This window comes from Myotis myotis, unplaced genomic scaffold, assembly GCF_014108235.1.
Source record: "Myotis myotis isolate mMyoMyo1 unplaced genomic scaffold, mMyoMyo1.p scaffold_m19_p_1, whole genome shotgun sequence".
In the NCBI taxonomy this organism is placed as follows: Eukaryota; Metazoa; Chordata; class Mammalia; order Chiroptera; family Vespertilionidae; genus Myotis; species Myotis myotis.
In genome coordinates, this window is record NW_023416313.1 from 121,839,762 (window position 1) to 121,864,747 (window position 24,986).

The 24,986-nt window shown below is 39.1% G+C and overlaps 1 protein-coding gene across 32 annotated transcripts in view; it reads left to right on the top strand.

The window, feature by feature from the left end:
- The window catches only part of PARD3 (par-3 family cell polarity regulator), an 814,705-nt gene that overhangs the window by 476,422 nt on the left and 313,297 nt on the right, over positions 1-24,986 (top strand). For all 32 annotated transcript variants that reach the window (XM_036350442.1, XM_036350547.1, XM_036350474.1 and 29 more), the window contains 2 exons: positions 14,202-14,390; positions 15,690-15,860. In XM_036350442.1, the coding sequence (XP_036206335.1) occupies positions 14,202-14,390; positions 15,690-15,860 (360 nt within the window). The remainder of the gene's footprint in view (positions 1-14,201; positions 14,391-15,689; positions 15,861-24,986) is intronic.

Sequence of the window (24,986 nt, forward strand, 5' to 3'; positions counted from 1 at the left end):
GGGCATTTAATCCCTTTATATTTGAAGTGATTATTGATAGGTTCTTGTTTGTCGCCATTTTTATTCTTTATGCCTGTGTTTCTTCTTCCCTTCCTACTTCTTTTTACAGCAGACACGTTAGCATTTCTTGCATTGCTGGTTTGGTAGTAATAAACTCCCTTAGACCTTTTTGTCAGTGAAGTTCCTTATTTCACCCTCAATTTTGATTGATAGCCTTGCTGGGTACAGTATTCTTGGATTCAGACCCTTGCTTTGCATGACTTTGTATATTTCATTCCATTCCCGTCTGGCTTGATGTGTTTCTGTTGAGAAATCAGTAGATAGTCTGGTGGGTGATCCTTTGTGGTTGGGGGTCAACACAACATGAGGAACTATATTAAAGGGTTGCGGCATTAGGAAGGTTGAGAACCACTGATCTAGGAAAAAAATCTTAAGAAACAGGAAAAGAGCCTAACTTTCTGTCTCTCTCTGGCAGCCTTTAAGATTCTTACTTTGTTATTGGTGTTTTCCAATTTAATTATAGTGTATCTTCGTGTCGGTCTTTTGGGGTTCATTTTGTTTGGGACCCTGTAGCTTCTTGGACTTGTGTGAGTTTTTTCTTTCCAACACCAGGGAAGTTTTCTGTCATTATTTCTTCAAACAAGTTTTCTATTCCTTTCTCAGCTTCCTCTCCTTATGGCACTCCTGTTATGCAGATGTTGTTTCGTTTTGTGTTGTCCCAAAGTTCCCTTAGGCTCTTTTCCTGTTTTTTTAAGATTTTTTTCCTAGATCAGTGGTTCTCAACCTTCCTAATGCCCCGACCCTTTAATACAGTTCCTCATGTTGTGCTGACCCCCAACCATAAAATTATTTTCGTTGCTACTTCATAACTGTAATTTTGCTACTGTTATGAATCCTAATGTAAATATCTGATATGCAGGATGTATTTTCATTGTTACAAATTGAACATAATTAAAGCATAGTGATTAATCACAAAAACAATATGTAATTATATATGTGTTTTCCAATGGTCTTAGGTGACCCCTGTGAAAGGGTTGTTCGACCCCCAAAGGGGTCGCGACCCACAGGTTGAGAATCGTCCTAGATGCTGCTTTTCTTGGGTATTTTTTCCTACCTTGTCTTCTAGCTCACTGATGTGGGCCTCCGCTTCTTGTAGTCTACTGTTGATGCTTTCTATTGAGTTCTTTATTGCAGCGATGTCATTCTTCATTTCTTCTTGGTTCTTCTTCATTTCCTCTTGGTTCTTGCACATATTGTTGAATTTGTCTTTCATCCTTTTCAGTGACTTTATGACCATTTCTCTGAATTCTTTCTCTGACATATTGATTCCCTCCATTTTGTTTACTTTCTTTTCTGGCGATACCTCCTTTTCTTTTGTATGCAGGTTGTTTCTTTGTCTCCCCATGATCACTACTCTCCAGGTGTCTGGTTATGTAGCTCTCTCCTGCATTGACTTAAAGTCACAAAATACAACACAACAAGACACAACTCACAAGGCACCAAACACAAATGTATTCATGATACTTGCCGGGAGCCAAAGATCCTGGACTGAACCTGACTACAGAAACTGGCAACAGAACCTGACTAGAACTTGGTGACTGAACCAGGCTGGAGAACCTGGACAGAACCTGGTTGGAGAACCTAGCGAGGGAACATGGCTACAGAACCTGGCTGGAGAACCTGGAGAACCTGGCTGGAGATCCTAACCAGAACTTCGCTGGAGATCCAGACCAGAACTTGGCTGGAGATCCTGGCTGGAGATCCTGGCGAGGCTGCTGATCAACTGAACGCTGTCTCCATGTCATTCCTTCTTCGCCGACTCCGTCCACACCTTTGGGGACCCCTGGACCCGCTGGGGTTGGACCCCGGCAGATACTAATAACCCCAAATAAAGGTGACCACCAGAGAAAGAATTAGGGGATAAAAAAAGAGTGCAAAAATGATATTGAGAAAAGGAAAAAATGTAAGAGAGAAAAGAATGAGAAGAAAAAAGAAGGTAGTGCACTGACCACCACTCCCTTCACATATGTGTATGTGAGGAGAAAACTCCAATAAAACAACTAATCCCAAAAATGCAAACAACAAACACCCAGAGATGAATGCAAACCAAAAACAACTAACCCAAAACATGCAAACAACAAACACACAGATGAAGCTGAGGAGGCAGAGCTCATTTCCAGAAGTTAAGGTCAAAGAATTGAATGAATGGAGAAATAGCCAAAATTCAGTGTAGAGGAGCTAGAAAGAGAATGTTTATATAAGAAGAAAAGTGAAAAACAAAATACAAACATGAAAATATATATATATATAAAACTATCTACACTAATAAAAGACATGCAAATTGGTCATACCTCCGCTATGCCTTAAACCACGCCCACCAGACAGTCAGAGCAACTATATGCAAATTACCCCAACCAAGATGGCGTCCGGAAGCCATGGAGCTGGAGCAAGCAGGAGGCTTGGTTGCCCCAGTGATGGAGGAAGCCAGGCTTCCCCCTGCTGCGGCTGGCTTTGAGCTCCACTCAAAGCAACAAAGTTTCAATTATAGAAGGTAAATAAACCCCAGATACCTGCTTTCAGCTGGCTGTGTCCACAGAGCTGGAGCAAGCAGGAGGCTTGGTTGCCCCTGGTGATGGAGGAAGCCAAGCTTCCCTCCTGCCCGCCCTGGCCGGCTCTGAGCTCCTCTCAAGGCTACAAAATCTCAATTATAGAAGGTAAATAAATTCCAGAATTAAAAAAAGAAAAAGAAAAAGAAAAAGAGGAGAGGCTGGGAGCTTTCGTCACTGGGGTGGCTTGGCCAGCCTGAAAATGGCCCTCAGCCCCTCACCCAGAAAGGCCAGGCACCCCAGAGGGGACCCCCCACCCTAAAGGGGGTGTGGCCCGCCTGAAAACAGCCATCAGCCCCTCACCCAGGCTGGCCACGCACCCCAGTGGGGACCCCCATGCTGAAGGGGCTGTGACCAGCCTGCAAACAGCCATTAGCCCCTCACCCAGGCTGGCCAGGCACCCCAGCGGGACCCCCAACCTGATCCGGGACACCCTTCAGGGCAAACCAGCTGGCCCCCACCCATGCACCAGGCCTCTATCCTACATAATCAAAGGTTAATATGCAAATTGACCCTAACAAAAGAAAGACTGGGAATGACTGGTCACTATGACACACACTGACCACTAGGGGCCAGACGCTCAATGCAGGAACTGCCCCCTGGTGCTCAGTGCACTCCCACACGGGGAGCTCTTCTCAGGCACAAGCCAGGCTAATGGCTGCCAGTACAGTGGTGGTGGTGCGAGCCTTTCCTGCCTCTTCAGCAGTGCTAAGGATGTCCGACTGCAACTTAGGCCTGCTCCCCGCTGGAAAATGGACATCCTCCGAGGGCTTCGGGCTGCCAGAGGAATGTCTGACTGCCAGCTTAGGCACAATCCCCTGGGGAGCAGGCCTAATCTAGCAGGTGGTCATCCCCCGAGGGGTCCCAGACTGCGAGAGGGCACAGGCCAGGCTGAGGGACCTCCCTCGAATGCACAAATTTTTGTGCACCGGGCCTCTAATATATATATAAAAGAAAATTTATATATACACATATATATAAGTTTTCCCCTTCTTTAATCTATCTATATATGTATTTCTTAACTATTGGAAAAGGAGACTAGAGACTAGATAGGCCTGAATTGGTGATTGGAATTAGTTAAGCTATTAGTAGAAGAAGATAACAGGTGAGACAGGAAAAACAAGCAAAAAAAAGAAAAACAAACAAAAAACCCAAACTCATCAACAAACAAACAACAACAATAAGACAGAAAGAAAAAGGCAACACAAAAATAAAAAAGGGAAGAGAAAATAAATTTGGATAGTGAAGAAAGAGAAGAGAGAAGTGTGTATGGACTTGGAGCAGGGGAGCAGAAATTAGATAGTAAGATCAATTTTTAAACAGGGAGTAAAAAGAAAGGTTATGGGAAAACTAAAGGAGGAACAGGGTAAGAGAAACATGACATAAAACGGAAAAAGTGAGGAAGAGAGTGTTGGCATAAAGAATAATTGAGATAGAGTAAAATAATGCTAAAGGAAAAATAAAAATAGAATGTAGGACACTAATCCCAAAATAAAATAAAGAAAAAATAAAATAAAACTTTTTAAAAAGGTAAAATAATACATGGGGCCTTGACTTACGAGTGTCCCAACTAACGAGTTTTTTGAGATATGAGCCATCTCTCGGCCGATTTTTTGCTTTGAGTTGCAAGCTAAAATTCGGGTTACGAGTCAGCTTCAGATACCCCACTGCTAGTTGGCGCAGCGAACGTCACAGTGAGCGCCACAACATCAGCACAGCATCACTCATTCACTGTTGATTTGACATACGAGTAATTTGAGTTACAAGCTCCGTCACAGAATGAATTAAACTCGTAAGTCAAGGCCCCACTGTAGTAATAATAATAATTAAAAATAAAAGTATAATAATACAAAAGATAAAATCAAGTGAGAAAAAATTAGTTTCTTAAGTAAAAGATAAAAAATAAAAATGTGAAGTAGTGAAGGTCATTCACTTCCTCTACTGTTCTGTTTGGCACGTATGCTTCCTGTCACGTAGTCAGGACAGTATTGAAGTTCTGTTCGATCTACCGCTCCTCTGTGTCATAAGCCACAACCCTGTTTTCAAGCAGGCAGGTTCTCTTTGTTTCTCAGCCTGCCTTTACTTGTATTTACACAAGAGTCAATTTATGATACAACCCCTGGGTGGCAGTGTTTTTGTATTAATATCCAGGGCTTAAAGGCCTCTCTACCCAGTGTTTACATTGCTTTCCCTGATGTACTTAATACTGGGTTGAGAGGATGGACTGCCCCAGTTCTAGTTTTCTGTTTGCTTCTCCCCACTCTGATCCCCAGGTTCCACAAAAACAACTTTCACCTGCAGTCTCCGTGGGTGTTTTTAATTGGAAGATCCTATGTACTGGGCTTAGTAATCAAAAGCAAGGATTTAAAAAGGAAAACCAGAGTAAGCGTGCAGACTCGCGTCTTTTTCCCCTGGCACTGCGCACGTCTCTGCATGCATCTTTTCCCCCTGGTTCTGCACAGCCAGTATACTGGTAGAACTTCAGGCTGCCTTTCTGGGCCCAGCCCAGCTGTGGGTTGATTTCTAGAGACCCCTTCTGCCAGTAGTTCTGTGGAACCCCTTCCACATTCGCAGGCTACACTGACCCCACTGGCCGTGGATTTTGTGGGGGCACATTCTTCCTCTGGGACTCTAGATCCCGCTGTGCACGTTTCTCCCTCAAGTTTGGCTCCCAGATCTCACCTTTCTCTAGGTGATATCTGACTTTTCCGTCTGCGGAATGCCTCACCAGCTGTGTTTAATTTGCCATTTCCAGGTGGGTGTTGTTCGATTCAGCTGTTCCTTCTATCTGCTCTGTGAGAAGGTGCAGGGCTCCTCTGTGTATTCGTGCCGCTTTGTCTCCCCCTTGACAGATTATTTGTTCATCCGAGATTGGATTCCCTGTGCTTATCGGTTTGCAGTTGAGGCAGCTGGTTCCTGGGCATTGTAGTTGTAGGGTCCCAGGAGATATCCAAGGTCTCCCCGGTTGAAGGTAAGTCTGGGCTTCCGATTACAGCCACTTTCCCCTTCAAGATGGCACGGTCTCTGTGGTAGAGCCGGCTGCTCCAGAAGATATTTCAGCAGCAGTAGAGGCTGCCCGGCCTTTAAAATGTCCATACTACCTAGAGCAATCTACAGATTCAATGCAATTCCTATTAAAATACCAATGGCATATTTCAAAGACCTAGAATAAACTCCAAAAATTCATCTGGAATAAAAAAAGACCCCAAATAGCCACAGCAATCCTGAGAAAGAAGAACAAAGTTGGAGGGCTCACAATACCAGATATCAAGCTATATTACCAAGCCACGATTCTCAGAACTGCCTGGTACTGGCACAAGAAAAGACATATAAGACCAATGGGATAGAACAGAGAACCCAGAAATCAACCCAAGCCATTATGCTCAATATTTGACAAAGTTGGTAAGAGCATACAATAGAGTCAAAACAGTCTCTTTAATGAATGGTGCTGGGAAATTTGGTTAGATACATGCAAAAAAATGAAACTAGATGACCAACTTACATCATCCTCAAAAACAAACTCAAAATGGCTAAAGGACTTGAATGTAAGACAGGAAACCATAAAAATCCTACAAGACTCCATTGGCAACAAAATAGCAGACATATGTTGTACCAATATCTTTACAGACACAGCTCCTAGGGCAATGGAGACTAAGGAAAAAAAAAAAAATGGGACTACATCAAAATAAAAAGCTTATGCACAGCAAAAGAAACCATCAACAAAACACTACATGGGAGAACATATTTGCCAATGCTATTTCAGATAAGGGTTTAATCTCCAAAATTTACAGAGAACTCATACAACTTAACAAAAGGAAGATAAAAGATCCAATCAAAAAATGGGCAAAGGATCTAACTAGACACTGAAAAAAGACATACAGAAGGCCCAGAGACATATGAAAACATGCTCAAAGTCACTAATCATCCGATAGATGCAAATCAAAACAACAACTTACCATCTCACACCTGTCAGAATGGCTATCATCAACAAGACAACCAAGGACTAGTGCTGGTGAGAAAGTGGAGAAAAAGGAACCCTCCTGCACTGCTGGTGGGAATGCAGATTTGTGCAGCTACTGTGGAAGACAGTATAGAGTTTCCTGAAAAAGTTAAAAATGGAACTCCCATTTGACCCAGTAATCCCACTTCTAGGACTGTATCCCAAGAAACCAGAAACACCAATCAGAAAAGATATATGCACCCCTATGTTCATAGCAGCACAATGTATAATAGCTAAGATTTGGAAATAGCCTAAGTGCCCATCAATAGATGAGTGGATTAAAAAACGGTGGTACATCTACACAATGGAATATTATGCCACTATAAAAAAGAAGGAACTTTTACCATTTGCAACAGCATGGATTGAACTAAAGAGCATTATGCTAAGTGAAATAAGCTTGTAGGAGAAAGATAAATATCACATGATCTCACTCATATGTGGGATATAATGATCAACATAATTTGATGAACAATAATAGATCCAGAGACAAATGTCAGGGGAGGGAGGGGGTTAGAGATCAACCAAAGGACTTGTATGCATGCATATTAGCATAACTAATGGCCCCAGACACTGGGGCAGTGGGGGCTTGCCCGTTGTTGGAATGGCCGGAAGGGGGGTGGTCAATTGGGGAAAAATGAGCATATGTAAAACTTTACACAATTAAAAAATAACTCTATGGAGAGGGAGGGAGTAACAGAAATCAGGAAATTAAGGTTAATCCATGAGCAGGAACAAACTGCTGTATTTCTCTACTCACACCTACCAGATGTGTGAGCTTTTCTACACCAAGTATTTCTGACATTAATCTGGAGTTATTGTAGACCCCACAAATTAAAGACTTAGTCCCACAAGACTGTCACCCCCTTCAGATGCCAATGCCAAGGAGTGGGTCCCCAAGTTACACACAACTTCTAACTTTCTCCTTGAGTTCAATAATTTGCTAGAGCAATTCACAGAACCCAGGAAAACAGTTTACTTACTATTGTTGTTTTATTACAAAGGATGTTTTAACCATGTGAATGAATGGTCATTTGAATGTGTCACCTTCCTAGCATGTGGATATGTTCATTAAACTGGAAGCTCTTTGAACCCCATACTTTTGGGATTTTTATGGAGGCTTCATCATGTAGGCATGATTGATTATTAACTTCTTTTCTATCCCCTCTTTTCTCATTGGAGAGTGGAGGTAGGTATGAAATTTCCAAGCTTCTAATCATGGCTTGGTCTTTCTGGTGACCTACCAAAAATAACCTCATTAGAACAAACGATGCTCTTATCACTCAGAAAATTCTAAGGGGTGGCCAGCTGTCATGGCTCAGTGTTTGAGAATCGACCTATTGTTCCAGGAGGTTGTGGTTCAATTTCAGATCAGAGCACATGCCTAGATTGTGAGCTCGATCCCTAGTAGGGGGTATGCAGAAGGCAGTTGATCAATGATTATCTCTCATCATTGATGTTTCTATCTCTTCCTCTCTATTCCTCTCTGATATCAATAAAAATATATTTTTTAAAAAGTTTAAAAAATAAAAAAATTTGGGGTATTGCCGACAACAATCAAGGCTTAACTACAACAAGACTGCGCACAAAGACCACTAGGGGATGCACCAAGAAAGCATAAAAAATGCGGAGAAAAAGAAAAAGGACAAAACTGTCAGTGGAGGATATTGAGTTCAGAACCACACTTTTAAGGTCTCTTAAGAACTGTCTAGAAGCCGCCGATAAATGTAGTGAGATCCTCAAGAAACCTAATGAGACCCTCAATGTTATGATAAAGAACCAACTAGAAATTAAGCATACACGGACTCAAATAACGAATACTATACAGACTCCCAACAGCAGACCAGAGGAGCACAAGAATCAAGGCAAAGATTTGAAATGCGAAGAAGCAAAAAACACCCAACTGGAAAAGCAAAATGAAAAAAGAATCCGAAAATACGAAGATAGTGTAAGGAGCCTCTGGGACAGCTTCAAGCGTACCAACATCCGAATTATAGGGGTGCCAGAAGAAGAGAGAGAGCAAGAGATTGAAAACCTATTTGAAGAAATAATGACAGAAAACTTCCCCCACCTGGTGAAAGAAATAGACTTACAAGTCCAGGAAGCGCAGAGAACCCCAAACAAAAGGAATCCAAAGAGGACCACACCAAGACACATCATAATTAAAATGCCAAGAGCAAAAGACAAAGAGAGAATCTTAAAAGCAGCAAGGGAAAGAAAGTCAGTTACCTACAAGGGAAAACCCATACGACTGTCAGCTGATTTCTCAACAGAAACTTTGCAGGCCAGAAGGGAATGGCAAGAAATATTCAAAGTGATGAACACCAATAGCCTACAACCAAGATTACTTTATCCAGCAAAGCTATCATTCAGAACTGAAGGTCAGATAAAGAGCTTCACAGATAAGGAAAAGCTAAAGGAGTTCATCACCACCAAACCAGTATTATATGAAATGCTGAAAGGTATCCTTTAAGAAGAGGAAGAAGAAGAAAAAGGTAAAGATACAAATTATGAACAACAAACATGCATCTATCAACAAGTGAATCTAAGAATCAAGTGAATAAATAATCTGGTGATCATAATAGAATCAGGGACATAGAAAGGGAATGGACTGACTATTCCTGGAGGGGAAAGGGGTGTGGGAGATGCGGGAAGAGACTGGACAAAAATTGTGCACCTATGGATGAGGACAGTGGGTGGGGAGTGAGGGCGGAGGGTGGGGTGGGAACTGGGAGGAGGGGAGTTATGGGGGGGGGGGAAGAGGAACAAATGTAATAATCTGAACAATAAAGATTTAATTAAAAAAATAAAAAATAAATAAAAAAATTTGAAGGAGTTTAGGAGCTCTGTGTCAGGACCAAAGGCTAAAATATTAACAGGAATCAGATTTCACAAGTGATAAAATATGTGCTGAGTCACTCATTTCTTTTCAGTGCCCCATATCAGATATTTTATTCATATCTATAATTTTATGGACTCCTGATATTATCAAATCATATTTCTTTGGCCTCTCTTTACTATTTTTGTACACTAATCAAAATTTCCATATGTTGAATCTCAGATTCTGATGATTATTCTTTTGCTACTTAATATAAGCAACATTTATTCCCTCTGTTAGCAGATGCACTGCAGACTCAGAGTGACTTGGGGGTCAGAGTGTTGTTGGGGAGGAAGGAAAGTTGAGCCTTTGTGTTGGGACTTGTGTCTGCTTTTGCTGTCTTCACTGCAGATAGAAGTATGTGTCTTTTCCTCTGTTCTGAGGATAATAGGGAAGTAAATAGTTTATATATTGCCCATCCCGCAGGTTCTTTGCTTTTAATATGCTCAGTAAAAATGCCCTTTTTTTTTCTGGGCATTAAAAGGGCAAAATGTCAGTAGAATAATGAGCAAAGGAAGAACTGTCTGGTTGCACTGATGGAAAAAAATCACTGAGTGTATGATGGAAAAAATCACTTTGAGTGTACATGTATGTATATGAAGGACACAATCATGTATATGGTTTGAAGATAAATTCTGTAGAAACAATTTGACTCAAGAAACTTGATAAAGTACAGAATCTGTATGGAATAATAATTAAGGTGATAGTAAATTGGCTCCTCCTTTGTATCAGAATGATGAGATCCTATACTCTGAAGACTTTGTAACAGTTCTCTGTAATGAAGCATTTAAATGGTTTTTAAAGAGCAAATAAGCATACTAATTGATCAGACCGAAATGGTCCCAGCCAAGCATTCTTTTTTTCATCTTTTCAAATGCAAGTTTCCCAGGAATATCAATACTGATTTACAAAGTACATTTTATCTTTCAATTACTTTGGAATTTAAAGGAGAAGATGATTGTGTTTTACTTCTATTTTGTATTTTAAACATGAAAATTTACCTATATATTATGTTTTTATAATAGATTTTATTTTGGCATAGGTATATTCATTCACACAAAGTCATTATTTAGTATTCTTAATTGGTTTGGATGATATGGACAAAAAAAGCTTTTAGAGAAAAACAGTATATAAAGATGTATGTGATTAATGATATCAGCATACTAAATATGTGAGAAATAATATCAGTATAATAAATATGTGGTAATGACATCAGTATATAAATATGTGATAATGGTATCAGTATAATAAGTATGTGATAATGATGTCAGTATAATAAATATGTGATAATGATATCAGTATACTAAGTATGTGATAATGATGTCAGTATAAGTATGTGATAATGATGTCAGTATAATACATATGTGGTTATTATATCAGTATACTAAATATGTGATAATGATATCAATATTCTAAATGATATCAGTATTTAGATGTGAGTACTTAATGTTTATTTCTCTCCAATACATTGATTTTGTTTGAGCTATATCTATTCTCTAGGAATGTTTTAAAGATAAGAAAGTCTTATAATGAGCTGACTTAGGCTTTATATTTACTGTGATACCAAAATTTATTTACTTTGTATAGTTAATGTAGCTTCTGCCCTGTATCTTTACAAAGCTATTCTTATTTTATATCTTTATTATATAGTTTTCCTGTCTTAATATAAGCAATATTATTTTGTGCCTTTGAAATGTACCTTGTTCTCATAAGTATGAGCTGTCTGTTGAGCTGGCACAATGAATGTCCTACCATAAAATGTTAACATTGAATATTAGTAAATTAGGAACACTACTTTACAAATTGCATTATTATGGATTTAGCTATGTAAAACTAGCATACATCTTATCCTAAGCATACATCTTATCCTATATAATAAAAGGCTAATTTGCAAATCGACTGAACAGCGGAATGATCGGTTGCTATGACATGCACTGACCACCAGGGGGCAGATGCTCAATGCAGGAACTGCCCCCTGGTGTTCAGTGTGCTCCCATAGGGGGAGTGCTTCTCAGCCAGAAGCCAGACTCCTGCCTTTAGGGCAGTGCTAAGGATGTCTGACTGATGGCCGTCAGTTGGACATCCCCCGAGGGCTCCCAGACTGTGAGGGTGCAGGACAGGCTGAAGGACCCCCCCCTCTACGCGCCCCCCCCCCCCCCAGTGCACAAATTTTGTGCACTGGGCTTCTAGTGTTAAGATAAGCTATAAAAATAGTTTCTTACTGATAAATTTTGTACTTCCAAAAATTATTTCGTCTAATTGAGATATTTCAGCTTGCATGTTAAATCCCTAAATTCCTTTAAAAAGTATTTTATAATTATGTTAATTTTGATTGTTTTTAGAAAATTTTAAAAGTTTGTTGGGATACAAAGAGAATAATTGAAGTCTACCCATTACTATACACTAGTCTGCTTTCATGTGTGTAATTGAACCATTCTCTAAATGCACAATCTTTAAAGGATTCATTATATTCCAGCCTAATTATGCACTGCTATATACAGGGTGTCCCCAAAAATGTATGCACACTTTAACACGTGATAGCTCAATTTTGAAAATGAAATGTACTTTAATAAACACTGCCTTTATAATTATTCAAAGTGTGTGTATACAATTTGGGGGGACACCCTATATTTAGCCATTCATCAATTATAATTTGATAATTCCAATTTGAGTGACTAGGTCAGTGGTTGGCAAACTGCGGCTCATGAGCTCTTTGGCCCCTTGAGTGTTGCTCTTCCACAAAATACCAACTTCTGTGCATGGGCCATGAAGTTTCAATCACACTGTATGTGCGCGCCCGCACGTGGTATTTTGTGGAAGAGCCATACTCAAGGGGCCAAAGAGCCGCATGTGTCTTGTGAGCCACGGTTTGCCGACCACAGGACTAGGTGGATGCTGGTCTAATATTTCAAAATTGGGGAAAAAGGAGGATAAATAGGATGTAGTACTAGATGAGGCATTTAATTGTGATTTGAGGAGCTCCTGGTACATGTTCATTATGTGGTTGGAAATGCTAAGTTTGAAAAAGATTTCTAGCCTTCCTCATTGGGAGGTGACAGGTATAGATATCTAGGTGGTTGAAGTCTTGGCCATGGGTGGGATTACTGAGGAGGGGCACAGGAGGCACACTGCTGCATCTTGTGGTGTACATTTTTTTCAATATATTTTCATTGATTCAGAGAGGAAGGGAGAGGGAGGCAGAGATAGAAACATCAGTGATGAGAGGGAATTATTGATTGGCTGCCTCCTGCATGCCCCCTACTTTGGATTGAGCCTGCAACCCAGGCATGTGCCTTCATCAGAATCGAACCCGGGACCCTTCAATCTTCAGGCTGATGCTTTCTCCACTGAGCCAAACTGGCATGGGCAATTTTTATTGATAGAGTATGTCATCTCACTGCATTTAATTAGGTTAGACTTTAAGCTTTCATTTCTTCTTTGCTGTTTTAAGATGGGCAAAAGTTGATGTAAGTTAAAATATGTTGTATTCTAAAACAGTCTTTTATGCCTTGATGACTGCAATTATGGCATTAAAGCTTGCATATACAGCTATTTCATCTTTCTGTGCAGTCACTGGTGGGAAGCGCTTGTGAGTGGGTCTGAGGGCTGAGTTGGTGGGCTTAGAATGCGATGGAATGCAGGTGTGCCATCAGGACAGTTTCCATTCCTTAATTAAACAATATCACCTGAAAAATTCCATCTATAGTATGTGAAAGGTTAACAGTGGGTGGTATGCGGGCAGGCTAAATAGCCATCTCAGACAGTGGATAAAGGAAAATTGAATTTATTTAAAGAAAGGGGATAAAGGATGGAATATCCAAAGGGAAGGGCTGCATGCACTAAGCCAAGGTGACATTGGGTCGATGATGGAAGCACCCAGGAGCTGGAGTTTCATCATTCTGTGCAGTCACTGGTGGGAAGCGCTTGTGAGTGGGTCTGAGGGCTGAGCTGGTGGGCTTAGAATGCAGATGGAATGCAGGTGTGCCATCAGGACAGTTTCCATTCCTTATATGGTCTGACTCCTGGTGATCAACAAGTTTTTCCTAGTCTTTGTTCTCCTGTGGCAGGAAGCTTACAAAAAAATGGCTGTTAAGGATTGTATCTATAGTCCTAACATTATGTATGGTACAGTATTGTGAAAAATCTTCTCTGCATAAAACTATTAATAACATTGAAAATCCCTAATGAAAAGCAAGGGACAAATGAGTTTTATTTATTTTGATTCATGTATTATTTTTCTCCTGTGGTTTAGAATATATACAGGGTGGAGCAAAAGTAGGTTCACAGTTGTTCATATTGAAAATAATACAATGATTAATAAATAACTCTGTTCCAGGTACTCACAACTGTATATCTACTTTTGCCCCACTCTGTATAAACAGAAATCCTCCTGCTTCTCCCGCCCCCCCACCCCCCAAAAAAATCCCAAACTCTGGGAGTCTACATGTTTTCAGTCCTTTTCACTATATTTACCCCTATCTTTCTGATAATCTGTTTTGGGTTTGTTTCACTATTTAAATAAATGCTGCATATAAATAATCGCTGTCCCTAGGAATCCTTTGAAGGGGTACAGATGCACTGCTATCCTGGATTTTGTCATGGAACTCTGGTGGAGATACTGTGCCTGTTATGATTAAGAACTGCTCATTAGCCCTTTAAACATATCTGTGAGGAAGAAACACTGGAATTTAATGTGCTTTGCAATTTTGTTCCCTATTAGAAAGCAGACGAGGAGGATGTTGTTCTCACACCTGATGGTACCAGGGAATTTTTGACATTTGAAGTTCCACTTAATGATTCAGGATCCGCAGGTCTTGGTGTCAGTGTCAAAGGTAACCGGTCAAAAGAGAACCATGCGGATTTGGGAATCTTTGTCAAGTCCATTATTAATGGAGGAGCAGCATCTAAAGTAAGCAAATGTCAACTTTATTGAGCTTATGTCCATTAATACAAATGTTTAATTTTACCCCTATAACTATTTTGGAAATGTATACACTACAGAGGAGGACAGACTTTATATACCTCATAGATTCTGTTTCTGGGGCCTATTAGTTAATCTTGGGTGACAAAAGACAGATTAACAGGAGAAAAAGGTTAACATTTTATTGAAGTTAATATTTTAAATTTTACATATATTGGGGCTCCACAGAAATAAAGTGTAAACTGAAGAAACAGCGAGACTTGGAAGGTTATATACTATTTAAGCAAAGAGCAGTACATTGTGTTTTATAAAAGGAAAAAGGGTTTGGGCTTCTAGGAGCTGTAGATTTTGGGAAGGTAATTATATCAGGGAAACTAATGATAAGGTTTATTTTGTAAGGTTTGTTTATGCAGACTAATCGCTTTGCCATCTCTGTCTCTGGTGTTGAACATTGTCCTTCCTTCCCTGGTTTGGGAAAAGTGAGGGGACACCTTCATAAAGGAAATGCATGTCCTGTGTTCAGGAAGAAAGGGGAGAGCAGAGAACACCTGCTGTGTCTGCCATTTCTCAGTTGCCATCAGCTCAGAATCATTCTTATGCCAAAGTGGTATATTTTGTGTTGGCATATTCTGATATCCTATAACACTTAACAAATATTTTGTGTGTGTGTGTGTGTGTGTGTGTGTGTGTGTGTAAAAAACAGTGACCTCTCATTTTGGGGTGATGTCCATGGCTTCAACTCCCCATTTTTTGTCTCATAGATTTTACAACCCATAATCATTCTAGTTAAATGAAGATAATCTATGCAAAGACCTAGTTTAGGTTCTGGCTCTGAGCTCCATATAATAAAGGTTAATCTTTTTTCCCCTTCACTGTCTATGGATCACTTATCCTATTTCCCAGTCTAGAGGAAATTTCCTGGTTGTTTGTTAAGAGGGCACTTCTCTCTCTGCACTTGTCTAATAGCTTTGAGCTTTGGCATATCTTGGGTTGTAAATAACCTCTGTGGGTGTCTCTGGAAGCAAGAAAGTAATCACTTTGTATCCTTTGAATTAGTACCCTATTTTGGTAAACAGATTATGATAATGACTTGATTTACAAATGTATAAATGACTGAAATGGACAAAGGCTACAGTGACTGGACAGTATGCTAGTATTCAATTGGGAAAGTCCATTAGGATTAAAGTCTGCCCCCCCTCTTTTTTTTGGTGTTGTTTTTATTTTTTTTAACTAACATGAAAGCAACTTCTTTTATAACAGACTTGTTTTTACCTGTTTGCTTCTCAGGATGGAAGGCTTCGGGTGAATGATCAGCTGATAGCAGTGAATGGAGAATCCCTGTTGGGCAAGACAAACCAAGATGCCATGGAAACCCTCAGAAGGTCCATGTCCACTGAAGGGAACAAGCGAGGAATGATCCAGCTCATTGTTGCAAGGCGAATAAGCAAGTGCAGTGAGGTAAAGAATAAATAAATGAAAAGACCAAAGACACTAGTTTTCGAAATCATAATAAGACGGAGTTTCAGTCCTGACTTTGGACTGAGCATGGCAAGTCCTGGAACTTTTCCTTGAACCACTATAAATTATCTTGGCTTGCTGTGGTTTTCTTGTATTATCAGTGAGTTGTGATGTGTTTTCCTAGTTCTGTGCCCAAAATATTCTTACTTGCTCATTCGTATTTCTGTTGCCAACTTAACAGATAAGATGGGGACCTTAAAGGCACCTTTAGCTGAGATGACACCTTTCTGCTCAGAGCCAACAATTCTGTTCTGTTCAGCAGTGTTGTAGCTGGTAGGGAGATGCACAAAACTAGAGTTGTTCAGTTGTTTATCAAAAAAAGGATGCCTCTTTCAAAGCCCCTTTATCCCTTGGCATTGTCAAAAGTGTGAGCCTCCACTTCTATCTGCTACCTCCTCTTTCTCCTTCACTATAGGTTAACTGTTTTTCCCCTTGAGTGCCTGCTTTTTCAGTTTTATCTATTATGTAATACATACTTAGTTGAAAATATATGCTGTACTATGTAATTAGGGGTAGTAGGAATGTTATGGTCATGTCTTCCCAAATAAATAAAAACATATGTTCTTTTTTAGCAGGGCATTTGAAAATTAAAGGTAAAACTAAATTATATATATGTAATAAATAACTAATATTGGAACCTTAAATAAATTTCATAGGTCTATTCTAAATTATGTGCCATCAATAGTTGGCACCGGATAAGTTTATGAAGAACAGAACTTACCGAAAATGTGGTTTATTTTTATTGATGCTAAAATTCCCACATTTTTAAATAAAGTAAGGAAAAATTACTAACAAATCACGCAAATTGAAAATGCTATCAAAATAGCTTGTGTTTTTCTTAATTTTAAAGTCCGTGTTTAAAAAAGTAGCTAAAGCAAGCTTTCTAGGTTGTGATGATCACTCATCTGATTCTATAATACAATCATATTTTGAAAAAAAAATGTACTCTTGAGCTCAGTGGGTAGTCAGTGTAGAGGCAACCACATTTTGAAAGGTTATTGACCATTGCTTGCTTTTGTGTTGTTTTTAATTTCTAAATGGAGAATGAGTTAATAGTAATTAAATTAATTTTCATACCAATAAGAGAATAATGTAACTGTAACTAAAAATCTCACAGTGGAAAGCAGTGTGATGTAGAAACATTCACTTTTATTATATAGCTATAAATGCTAATCCCTCATACTAGGCTACTGGACTAGTTTTCTTGAATTATTTGGTTGTCAAATAATTAACTGGTCTTTTTAATGGAAGCCCTTTAAAGTGCTACATGAAAAATTCTCAACAGTAAGTTTACCAGATACATTGATCTTTATTAGGTTTTTTTTTTCCTGAAACTATAAGTGCACATTCCTCAAACAGTACATGTAGGCTGTCCCAAAAATGTATTAACAGCTGATAACTCAATTGATGTTTCTTTCTTTTCAAATTTAACCCATTGGAATTAATAATTACTCAAAGCATATTTACATTTTTGAGGACACACTGTAATTATTAAACAAATGTTTATTGAATATCCACTGTTTTAAGAAAATGTGTTAGATCCTGGGGATATGGAGGCAAATAAAATAGATGTGACCCTTCTCTCATAGAACTTATACTGTACAATTGTTATGCTATTAGACTCTTTAAAAGATACTAAAATTAGTAACCCCTTGTAAAGTTCTCCATCAGAGAAAAACGTTGAGTGTTATAGGGAAACTTAAAAACACTAAGGTCAGTGTCCTGGAGAAGCCTTTTATACCGACAGGGTTAAACTAAAACATTATGCAAAGACAGAAGGGCCCCATTCAGCTTCCCATAAGGCTTAAGACATAATTTTGCTGCTGTTGTAATTATATTACCTTTGGAAAACATCCCTTGGAGTTAATGGGAGGGTATGTGTACATTATATTACAGTAAATATTGATATAAACATAGGGTGTATTGTCATGAATGAACCTCAAGCTAAACAAAGTGCTTGAGTTCTCTCCTTCTGGATCTGTTAGAAAGCTATATAGTCCAGTCTTTGGAATATTATAAAACTGTATTTTATAAACACTTCCTTATATCAAGAGTTTGTATACTTACTTTCATGCTAGAGAAGATGAGAATTTGCAAAAGAAAATCTTCTTTGTCACAACTTTCCTTGCCCTTATATGTGGGAAGTGCTGTACATATATTATTTTAGTATTTTTTAAAATAAACTATTTGTCACATCTCTATATTAGGTATTAACTTACCCTGTGTTTCACAAGTATTTATCCCTCTACAGCACACTGGAGGTTTTCTTTGGAAGGTATTTCTCAATCTGTTTTGCTTGACATTGCAGGAATCTTTAATACCACCTCATTCTTGAATCATTTGTTATCTGCTCTCTCTCTATTCTTCTCCTACTTTACTCCAGCTCTTCTCTCTTTCCTCTTTCTGCCTGTCCTTTTATTGTTAGTGTTCCTCAAGGCTCTTCCTGGGCTGTTTCTTCTTCCTGTGCACATTCTCCCTGGGTGATCTCCACTTCCTGGTCTTTAGGTACCACCTAGATAAGTGCTCCATAACTCTGTTCTAGCTCAGAACTAGTCTTGTTCCAACTGACCATGGAGGTATTCACTGGTATGTCTCTCAGGCACCTAATTCCAGGGTACTCCAAACTTTATGCTTTTTCCTCCAAAACCAATTCCTCCTTGAGGTACTTCATCCTAGTCACCACGTCCCCATAAATGACACCACCATTCCTTCAGTTGTTGAAACTAGAGATTTGGGATACTCTTTATCTCTCAAAAACCTTTACTATCTCTTCTCAATCCATTTTTTTCTCCCTCCTCTGACACTGCCCACATTTGTGCCCACTATTTCCCTGAGCTCACTGCTGCTGCTCCAGTTAGGAGTTCTCTCTCACTCCATTCTTTACACTGCTGGCAGGCAGATTTTTCTACAAAAACAAAGTGGCCATGTCACTCCCGGCTGAGGACCCTTCAGGAGCTTTCCTTTAGGACTGGTGCCAATCTACTCCCCAGTGTCTATTAGGGCATGTAAAACCTGTACCCCTTCCAGCCTATCCCTGTGCAATCTCTTCTCTAGCTCTTCTATACTACTTGCAGTTTCTCAAATGTTCTGTGTTCTATCTTACCTCCAGGTTTTCGCCATGAATTTGTCTTGCTTCTTATCCTGGCAAAGATAACCTTTAAATTTCAGTTTTCTCTCTCAAAAGTATTTCCCTAGTTCTGTATACTTACCTTCACTCAGGACTGTCATCATTTTCTTCGTGGTTTTCCTTTGCTGGAACTATAAATTCAGAGATGGCTGGGCCCTCATCCATGGGCCAGGTTCGTATTTCTGTCACTAGTGTCCAATCCAGGACTGACACGTTTCATTGTACGAAATGATAAAGGAGACAATTTTAGAAGAAAAAGATAATTTAGTTACTGCTAGAGAGTGAAGATCTAAGAAAACCATCAGGCAGGTAATAAAATTAATATTGTGACAGAGATTTGGATTTTCTTTGCTCCTCAGATCTAGTGCTCTTACTTAAATATATCATCAAACATTTTCTAAGCAATCATCGTTTCTTAAAAAAAAAGAGAGAGAGAGAGAGAGGGAAAGAAATGGCTTCCCCTTATTTTGTGCACATCAAGGATAGATTAATTTTTTTAAAGAACAATTTCTTTAGCCCTGGCATTCTTTTTCATTGAAAAGAATACAAAAAGCAGGCTTCCAGTCAAGATGGCGAGTAGGAAAACACTTTGCTTGCCTCCTGCCATGACCACATCAAAATTCCAACTCAACTACAGAACAGTATCATTGAAAACCACCTGCAGTCTAGCTGTATAAAAGTCCTATAACTGAGGTTTTAAAGAAGAAGCTGTGTGAAGATTGGTAGGAGAGACAGACTCCTAATGGGCTAGTCATACACCTCTTGTGGTGGTTAAAAATCTGGAGAAATATCTTGGCTGCAGAGGTTCTCCTTGAAGAGCAAGGGATTCCAGCTCTATATCAGGACCCCCAGCCCAGGGTTCCAGTGTTGGGAAGAGAAGTCCCAATAACTTCTGGCTGCAAAAACCAGCAACGATTTTGGTTGAGTGAGACAGAGCATTTCCAGAGTCCCAGGTATTTCTCTGAAAAGCCTACACTTTCATTTACTTGGTCTCACTCTCTCTGAGATACCTCGCTAGGGTGACAGCTTGAAAGTCACCAGGGACATGCAGGGAGAAACTGAATTGTATGGCTTTGGGTTGGAGAGGTAGCTTATTCTCAGACAGAAGTGCTGGCAGAGGCCATTATTCCTTTGCTGAGCCCTCTCCCCACAGAGCCCACAGGTGGGTGCCACATCTAAATCTCCATAACCTGGTTAATAACATTTGACCTGCCTTGGTGATTCCTTGAGACCCTGCCCCACCCAACTTGTAGGCCAATTCAAGCCCTTTTTGGTGGCTTTTCCACACAAGCAACCTATCTTAGCTCTTGATGAGGATTTTCCTAAAATCTCACTAAGGCTCACAAACCCCATGCAGCAGCATCTGGCCTCAGCGTGCCCTGTACTTCTTGTTAAGTGACCCCAACCCCTGCATGAGGGGCAGCCAGACTTGGTTTGCAACTTGACCTTTTTGGGGAACCTCAAAGTCCAGCACAAGAAGCTGACACCTGCAGATTGCTTTATATCTCATGCTGAATGGCCCCAGGCAGGGGACAGGCATCTGACTTTGGCCTGCATCAGAGCCCCTCCCATGATGCCCCAGAACTAGCACACCAGGTGGCCAGTTTCAGACCACATCAGAGTACCACTCAACCATCTCAAAAAATGACACACCCAAAGTGTAGATTCAGCAGGCATTGAGCCCCAATAAAACAAATCCTGCTTCATAGAGTTGGCCCCTTTATAACAGCTCCTCCACTCTTATACTGTCATAGCCAGTCCTTTCAACCAGTCAGCCCAAGGGTCAATCCTTCCCATTGATATGCCAGCAACAATCAAGGCTCAACTACAGCAGGAGGACACATACAACAAATACCAGGGACACATCTGGACCTCACAGCTTAGGTGAGTAACCAGGGAGATTGCACCACTAGTTCCAAAAGGACAACTACTACATAAGGCCACTACTCTATGAAGTCTGGGAGACATAGCAGATCTACCTAGTACATAGAAACAAGCAGAAGGAGGCAGCTAGAATGAGGAGACAAATATGTCCCTAATGAAAGAACAGAACAAAACTCCAGAAAAAGAACTAAACAAAATGGAGATGATCAATTTTCCAGATGCAAAGTTCAAAACACTGTTTATCAGGTTGCTCAATGATATCATAAAAGTAGAGATAGAAAACATAAAAAAACCAGAAATGAAGAATATAATTACTGAAATGAAGAATGTATTAATGAAAATCAATAGTATATAGATGAAGGAGATTTGGAAGATAGGTAGCAGCAGAATATTCCCAAACAGGGCAGCAAAAATAATCCAAAAAATGAGGATAGTTTAAGGCACACCTGGGACACCATCAAGGATACCAATATTCACATCATAGAGAACCAGAAGTAGAAGAGAGAGAGCAAGGAATTGAAAACCTATTTGAAGAATCAGTGACTGTTATATTCCCTAACTTTTGGAAGGATATAGACATACAAGTGCAGGAAGTCCAGAGAGTTCCAAACAAGATAAACAAAAGAAGCCTACACCAATACACATCATAATTAAAATGTCAAGGGTTAAAGGCAGAGAATCTTAAAAGCAGCAGGAGAAAAGCAGTTAGTTACCTTCGGGGAGCTTCCATAAGACTTACCAGCTGATTTCTGAACAGAAACTTTGCAAGCCAGAAGGAATGGGCATGAAAGATTCAAAGTGATAAAAAGCAAGGACCTACAACCAAGATTATTCTACCTAGCAAAGCTGTCATTTAGAATTGAAAGACAGATGATAAAGATCTTTCCAGACAAGAAAAAGCTAAAGGGGCTCATCATCACCCAACAAGCATTACAAGAAATGTTAAATGGTCTACTTTAAGTAGAAGAAGATAAACAAATATGAATAATAAAATGGCAATGATTACGTATGTATTAGCTATTTAAATGTAAATGGAATAAATGCTTCAACTAAAAGACATAGGGTGGCTGAATGAATAAGAAAACAAGATTAATTTATATGCTGCCTATGAAAGACCTACTTTAGACCAAAGATACACATACAATGAATGAAAGAGATATTTCATGAAAACAAAAACAGAACAAAAAATGGTGGGGTATCAGTACTCATATCACACAAAGTAGATGTTAAAGGCTCTAACAAAAGATAAAGAAGGACCCAGCAATTATACTTCTGGGTATTTATTGTAAGAAACCATATGTTTTTTGCAGCATTATTTACAACTAGAGGCCCAGTGCACAAAAATTTGTGTACTCGGAGGGGTTCCTCAGCCCAGCCTGTGCCCTCTCGCAGTCAGGGACCTCTTAGGGGATGACCACCTGCTGTTGGAGATTAAACCTTATCTGTGATAACATTGGCAAATACGTTCTCCCATGCAGTGGGCTTTCTTGTTGTTTTGTTGATGGTATTTCTGTGTGTGTTTTTGCTGTACAGAAGCTTTTTGTTTTGATGTAGTCCCATTTGTTTATTTTCTCTTTAGTTTCCATTGCCCTAGGAGCTGTATCGGTGAAGATATTACTTCGGCATATGAAACTGAGATTTTGCTGCCTGTGGATTTCTCTAATATTTTTATGGCTTCCTGTCTTATATTTAAGTCCTTTGTCCATTTTGAGTTTATTTTTGTGTGTGGTGTAAGTTGGTGGTCGAGTTTCATGTTTTTGCATGAATCTGTCCAATTTTCCCAACACCATTTATTGAAGAGACTGTCTTGAATCCATTGTATGTTCTTGCCTCCTTTGTTAACTATTAATTGAGCATAGTGGTTTGGGTCAATTTCTGGGTACTCTATTCCATTGGTTTATATGTCTGTTATTATGCCAGTGTCAGGCAGTTTTGAGAACAGTGGCTTTGTAATACATCTTGATATCTGGTATTGAGATCCCTCCTACTTCGTTCTTCTTTCTCAGGATTGCTGCAGCTATTTGGGGTCTTTTTTTTTATTCCAGATGAATTTTTAGAGAGTTCATTCTAGCTCTGTGAAATATGCCATTGGTATTTTAATGGGGAGTGCATTGAATCTATAGATTGCTTTGGGTATTATGGACATTTTAATGATGTTGATTCTACCAATCCATTAACACGGTTTGTTCTTCCAGATGTTTATGTCTTCCTATATCTCTTTTTCAGTGTCCTGTAGTTTTCTGAGCACAGGTCTTTTACCTCCCTAGTTAAATTTATTCCTAGATATCTTAATTTTTTTGTGCGATGGTAAATGGGATTGTTTTTTTAATCTCTATGTAGGTTCACTATTGGTGTATAAAAATGCCAGAGATGTTGGCGTTAATTTTGTATCCTGCTACATTGCCGAATTCATTTATTAAGTCTAATAATTTTTTTATGGAGTCTTTAGGGTTTTCTGTGTACAGTATCATGTCATCTGCGAGTAGTAACAGTTGTACGTCTTCTTTTCCAGTTTGGATGCCTTTTATTTCTTCTTCTTGTCTGATCACAATGGCTAGTACTTCCAGTACTATGTTGAACAGGAGTGGTGAGAGGGGGCATCCCTGTCTTGTTCCTGTTCTCAGGGGAAATGATTTTAGTTTTTGCCCATTGATTATGATGTTGGCTGTGGGCTTGTCATATATGGCGTTTATTATGTTGAGGTATGATCCTTCTATTCCTACCCTGCTGAGAGTTTTTATCAAGAAAGGGTGTTGAATTTTGTCAAAAGCTTTTTCTGCATCAATTGATATGACTATGTGATTTTTATCTCTCAATTTGTTTATGTGATGTATCACATTTATTGATTTGTGGATATTGTACCATCCTTGTATCCCCGGGATAAATCCTACTTGGTAATGGTATATGATCTTACTGATGTAATGCTGGATACGATTTGCCAGAATTTTGTTGAAGATTTTGGCATCTATGTTTATAAGGGATATTAGCCTGTAATTCTCTTTTATTTTGTTGTCTTTATCTGGTTTTGGTATTAGGGTAATGCTGGCTTCATAGAATGAGCTTGGAAGTGTTCCTTCATCTTGAATTTTTTTGGACTAGTTTGAGGAGGATAGGTTTTAGTTCTTCTTTGAATGTTTGGTTAAACTCCCCTTTGAAGCTATCTGGCCCTGGGCTTTTGTTTGCTGGAAGCTTTTTGATGACTGCTTCAATTTCCTCCATAGTTATCGGCCTATTGAGATTTTAGATTCTTCCTGATTGAGTTTTAGAAAGTTGTATTTTTTAGGAATATGTCCATTTCATTGAGGTTGTCTAATTTGTTGGAATAGAGTTATTCATAGTATTTTTTTTTTTTTACAATCATTTGCATTTCTGTGGGGTCTGTTGTTATTTCGCTTCTTTCATTTCTGATTTTGTTTATTTGGGTCCTCTCTCTTTGCTTCTTGGTGAACCTGGCTAGAGGTTCATCAATCTTGTTTATCCTTTCAAAGAACCAGTTCTTGGTTTCATTGATCTTTTGTATTTTTTTTTTTTTTTTTGGTCTCTATGTCATTTATTTTTCCATTGATCTTTATTATTTCCTTCCTTCTGGTTACTCTGGGCTTTTCTTGTTGCTCTCTTTCTAATTCTTTACGTTGTAGAGTTTGATGATTTATTAACATTTTTTCTTGTATTTTGAGGTAAGCATGTAGAGCTATAAACTTCCTTCTCAGGACTGCTTTCATTGTATCCATAGATTTTGGGTTGTTGTGTTTTCATTGTCTTTCATTTCCAGGATGTTTTTCAGTTCTTCTTTGATCTCTTTGGTAACGCAATGATGGTTTAATAGCATGCTTTTCAGCTTCCAAGTGTTTGAATTTTTTGGATTGTTTTTATTGTAGTTTATTTCTAATATTATGCCATTGTGGTCTGAGAAAATGCTTGATATGATTTCAATCTTCTTGAACTTGGGGAGACTTTGCTTGTGATCCAATATGTGGTCTATTTTTGAAAATGTCCCATGTGCACTTGAGAAGAATGTATATTCCATGGCTTTGGGGTGAAATGTTCTCAAGATA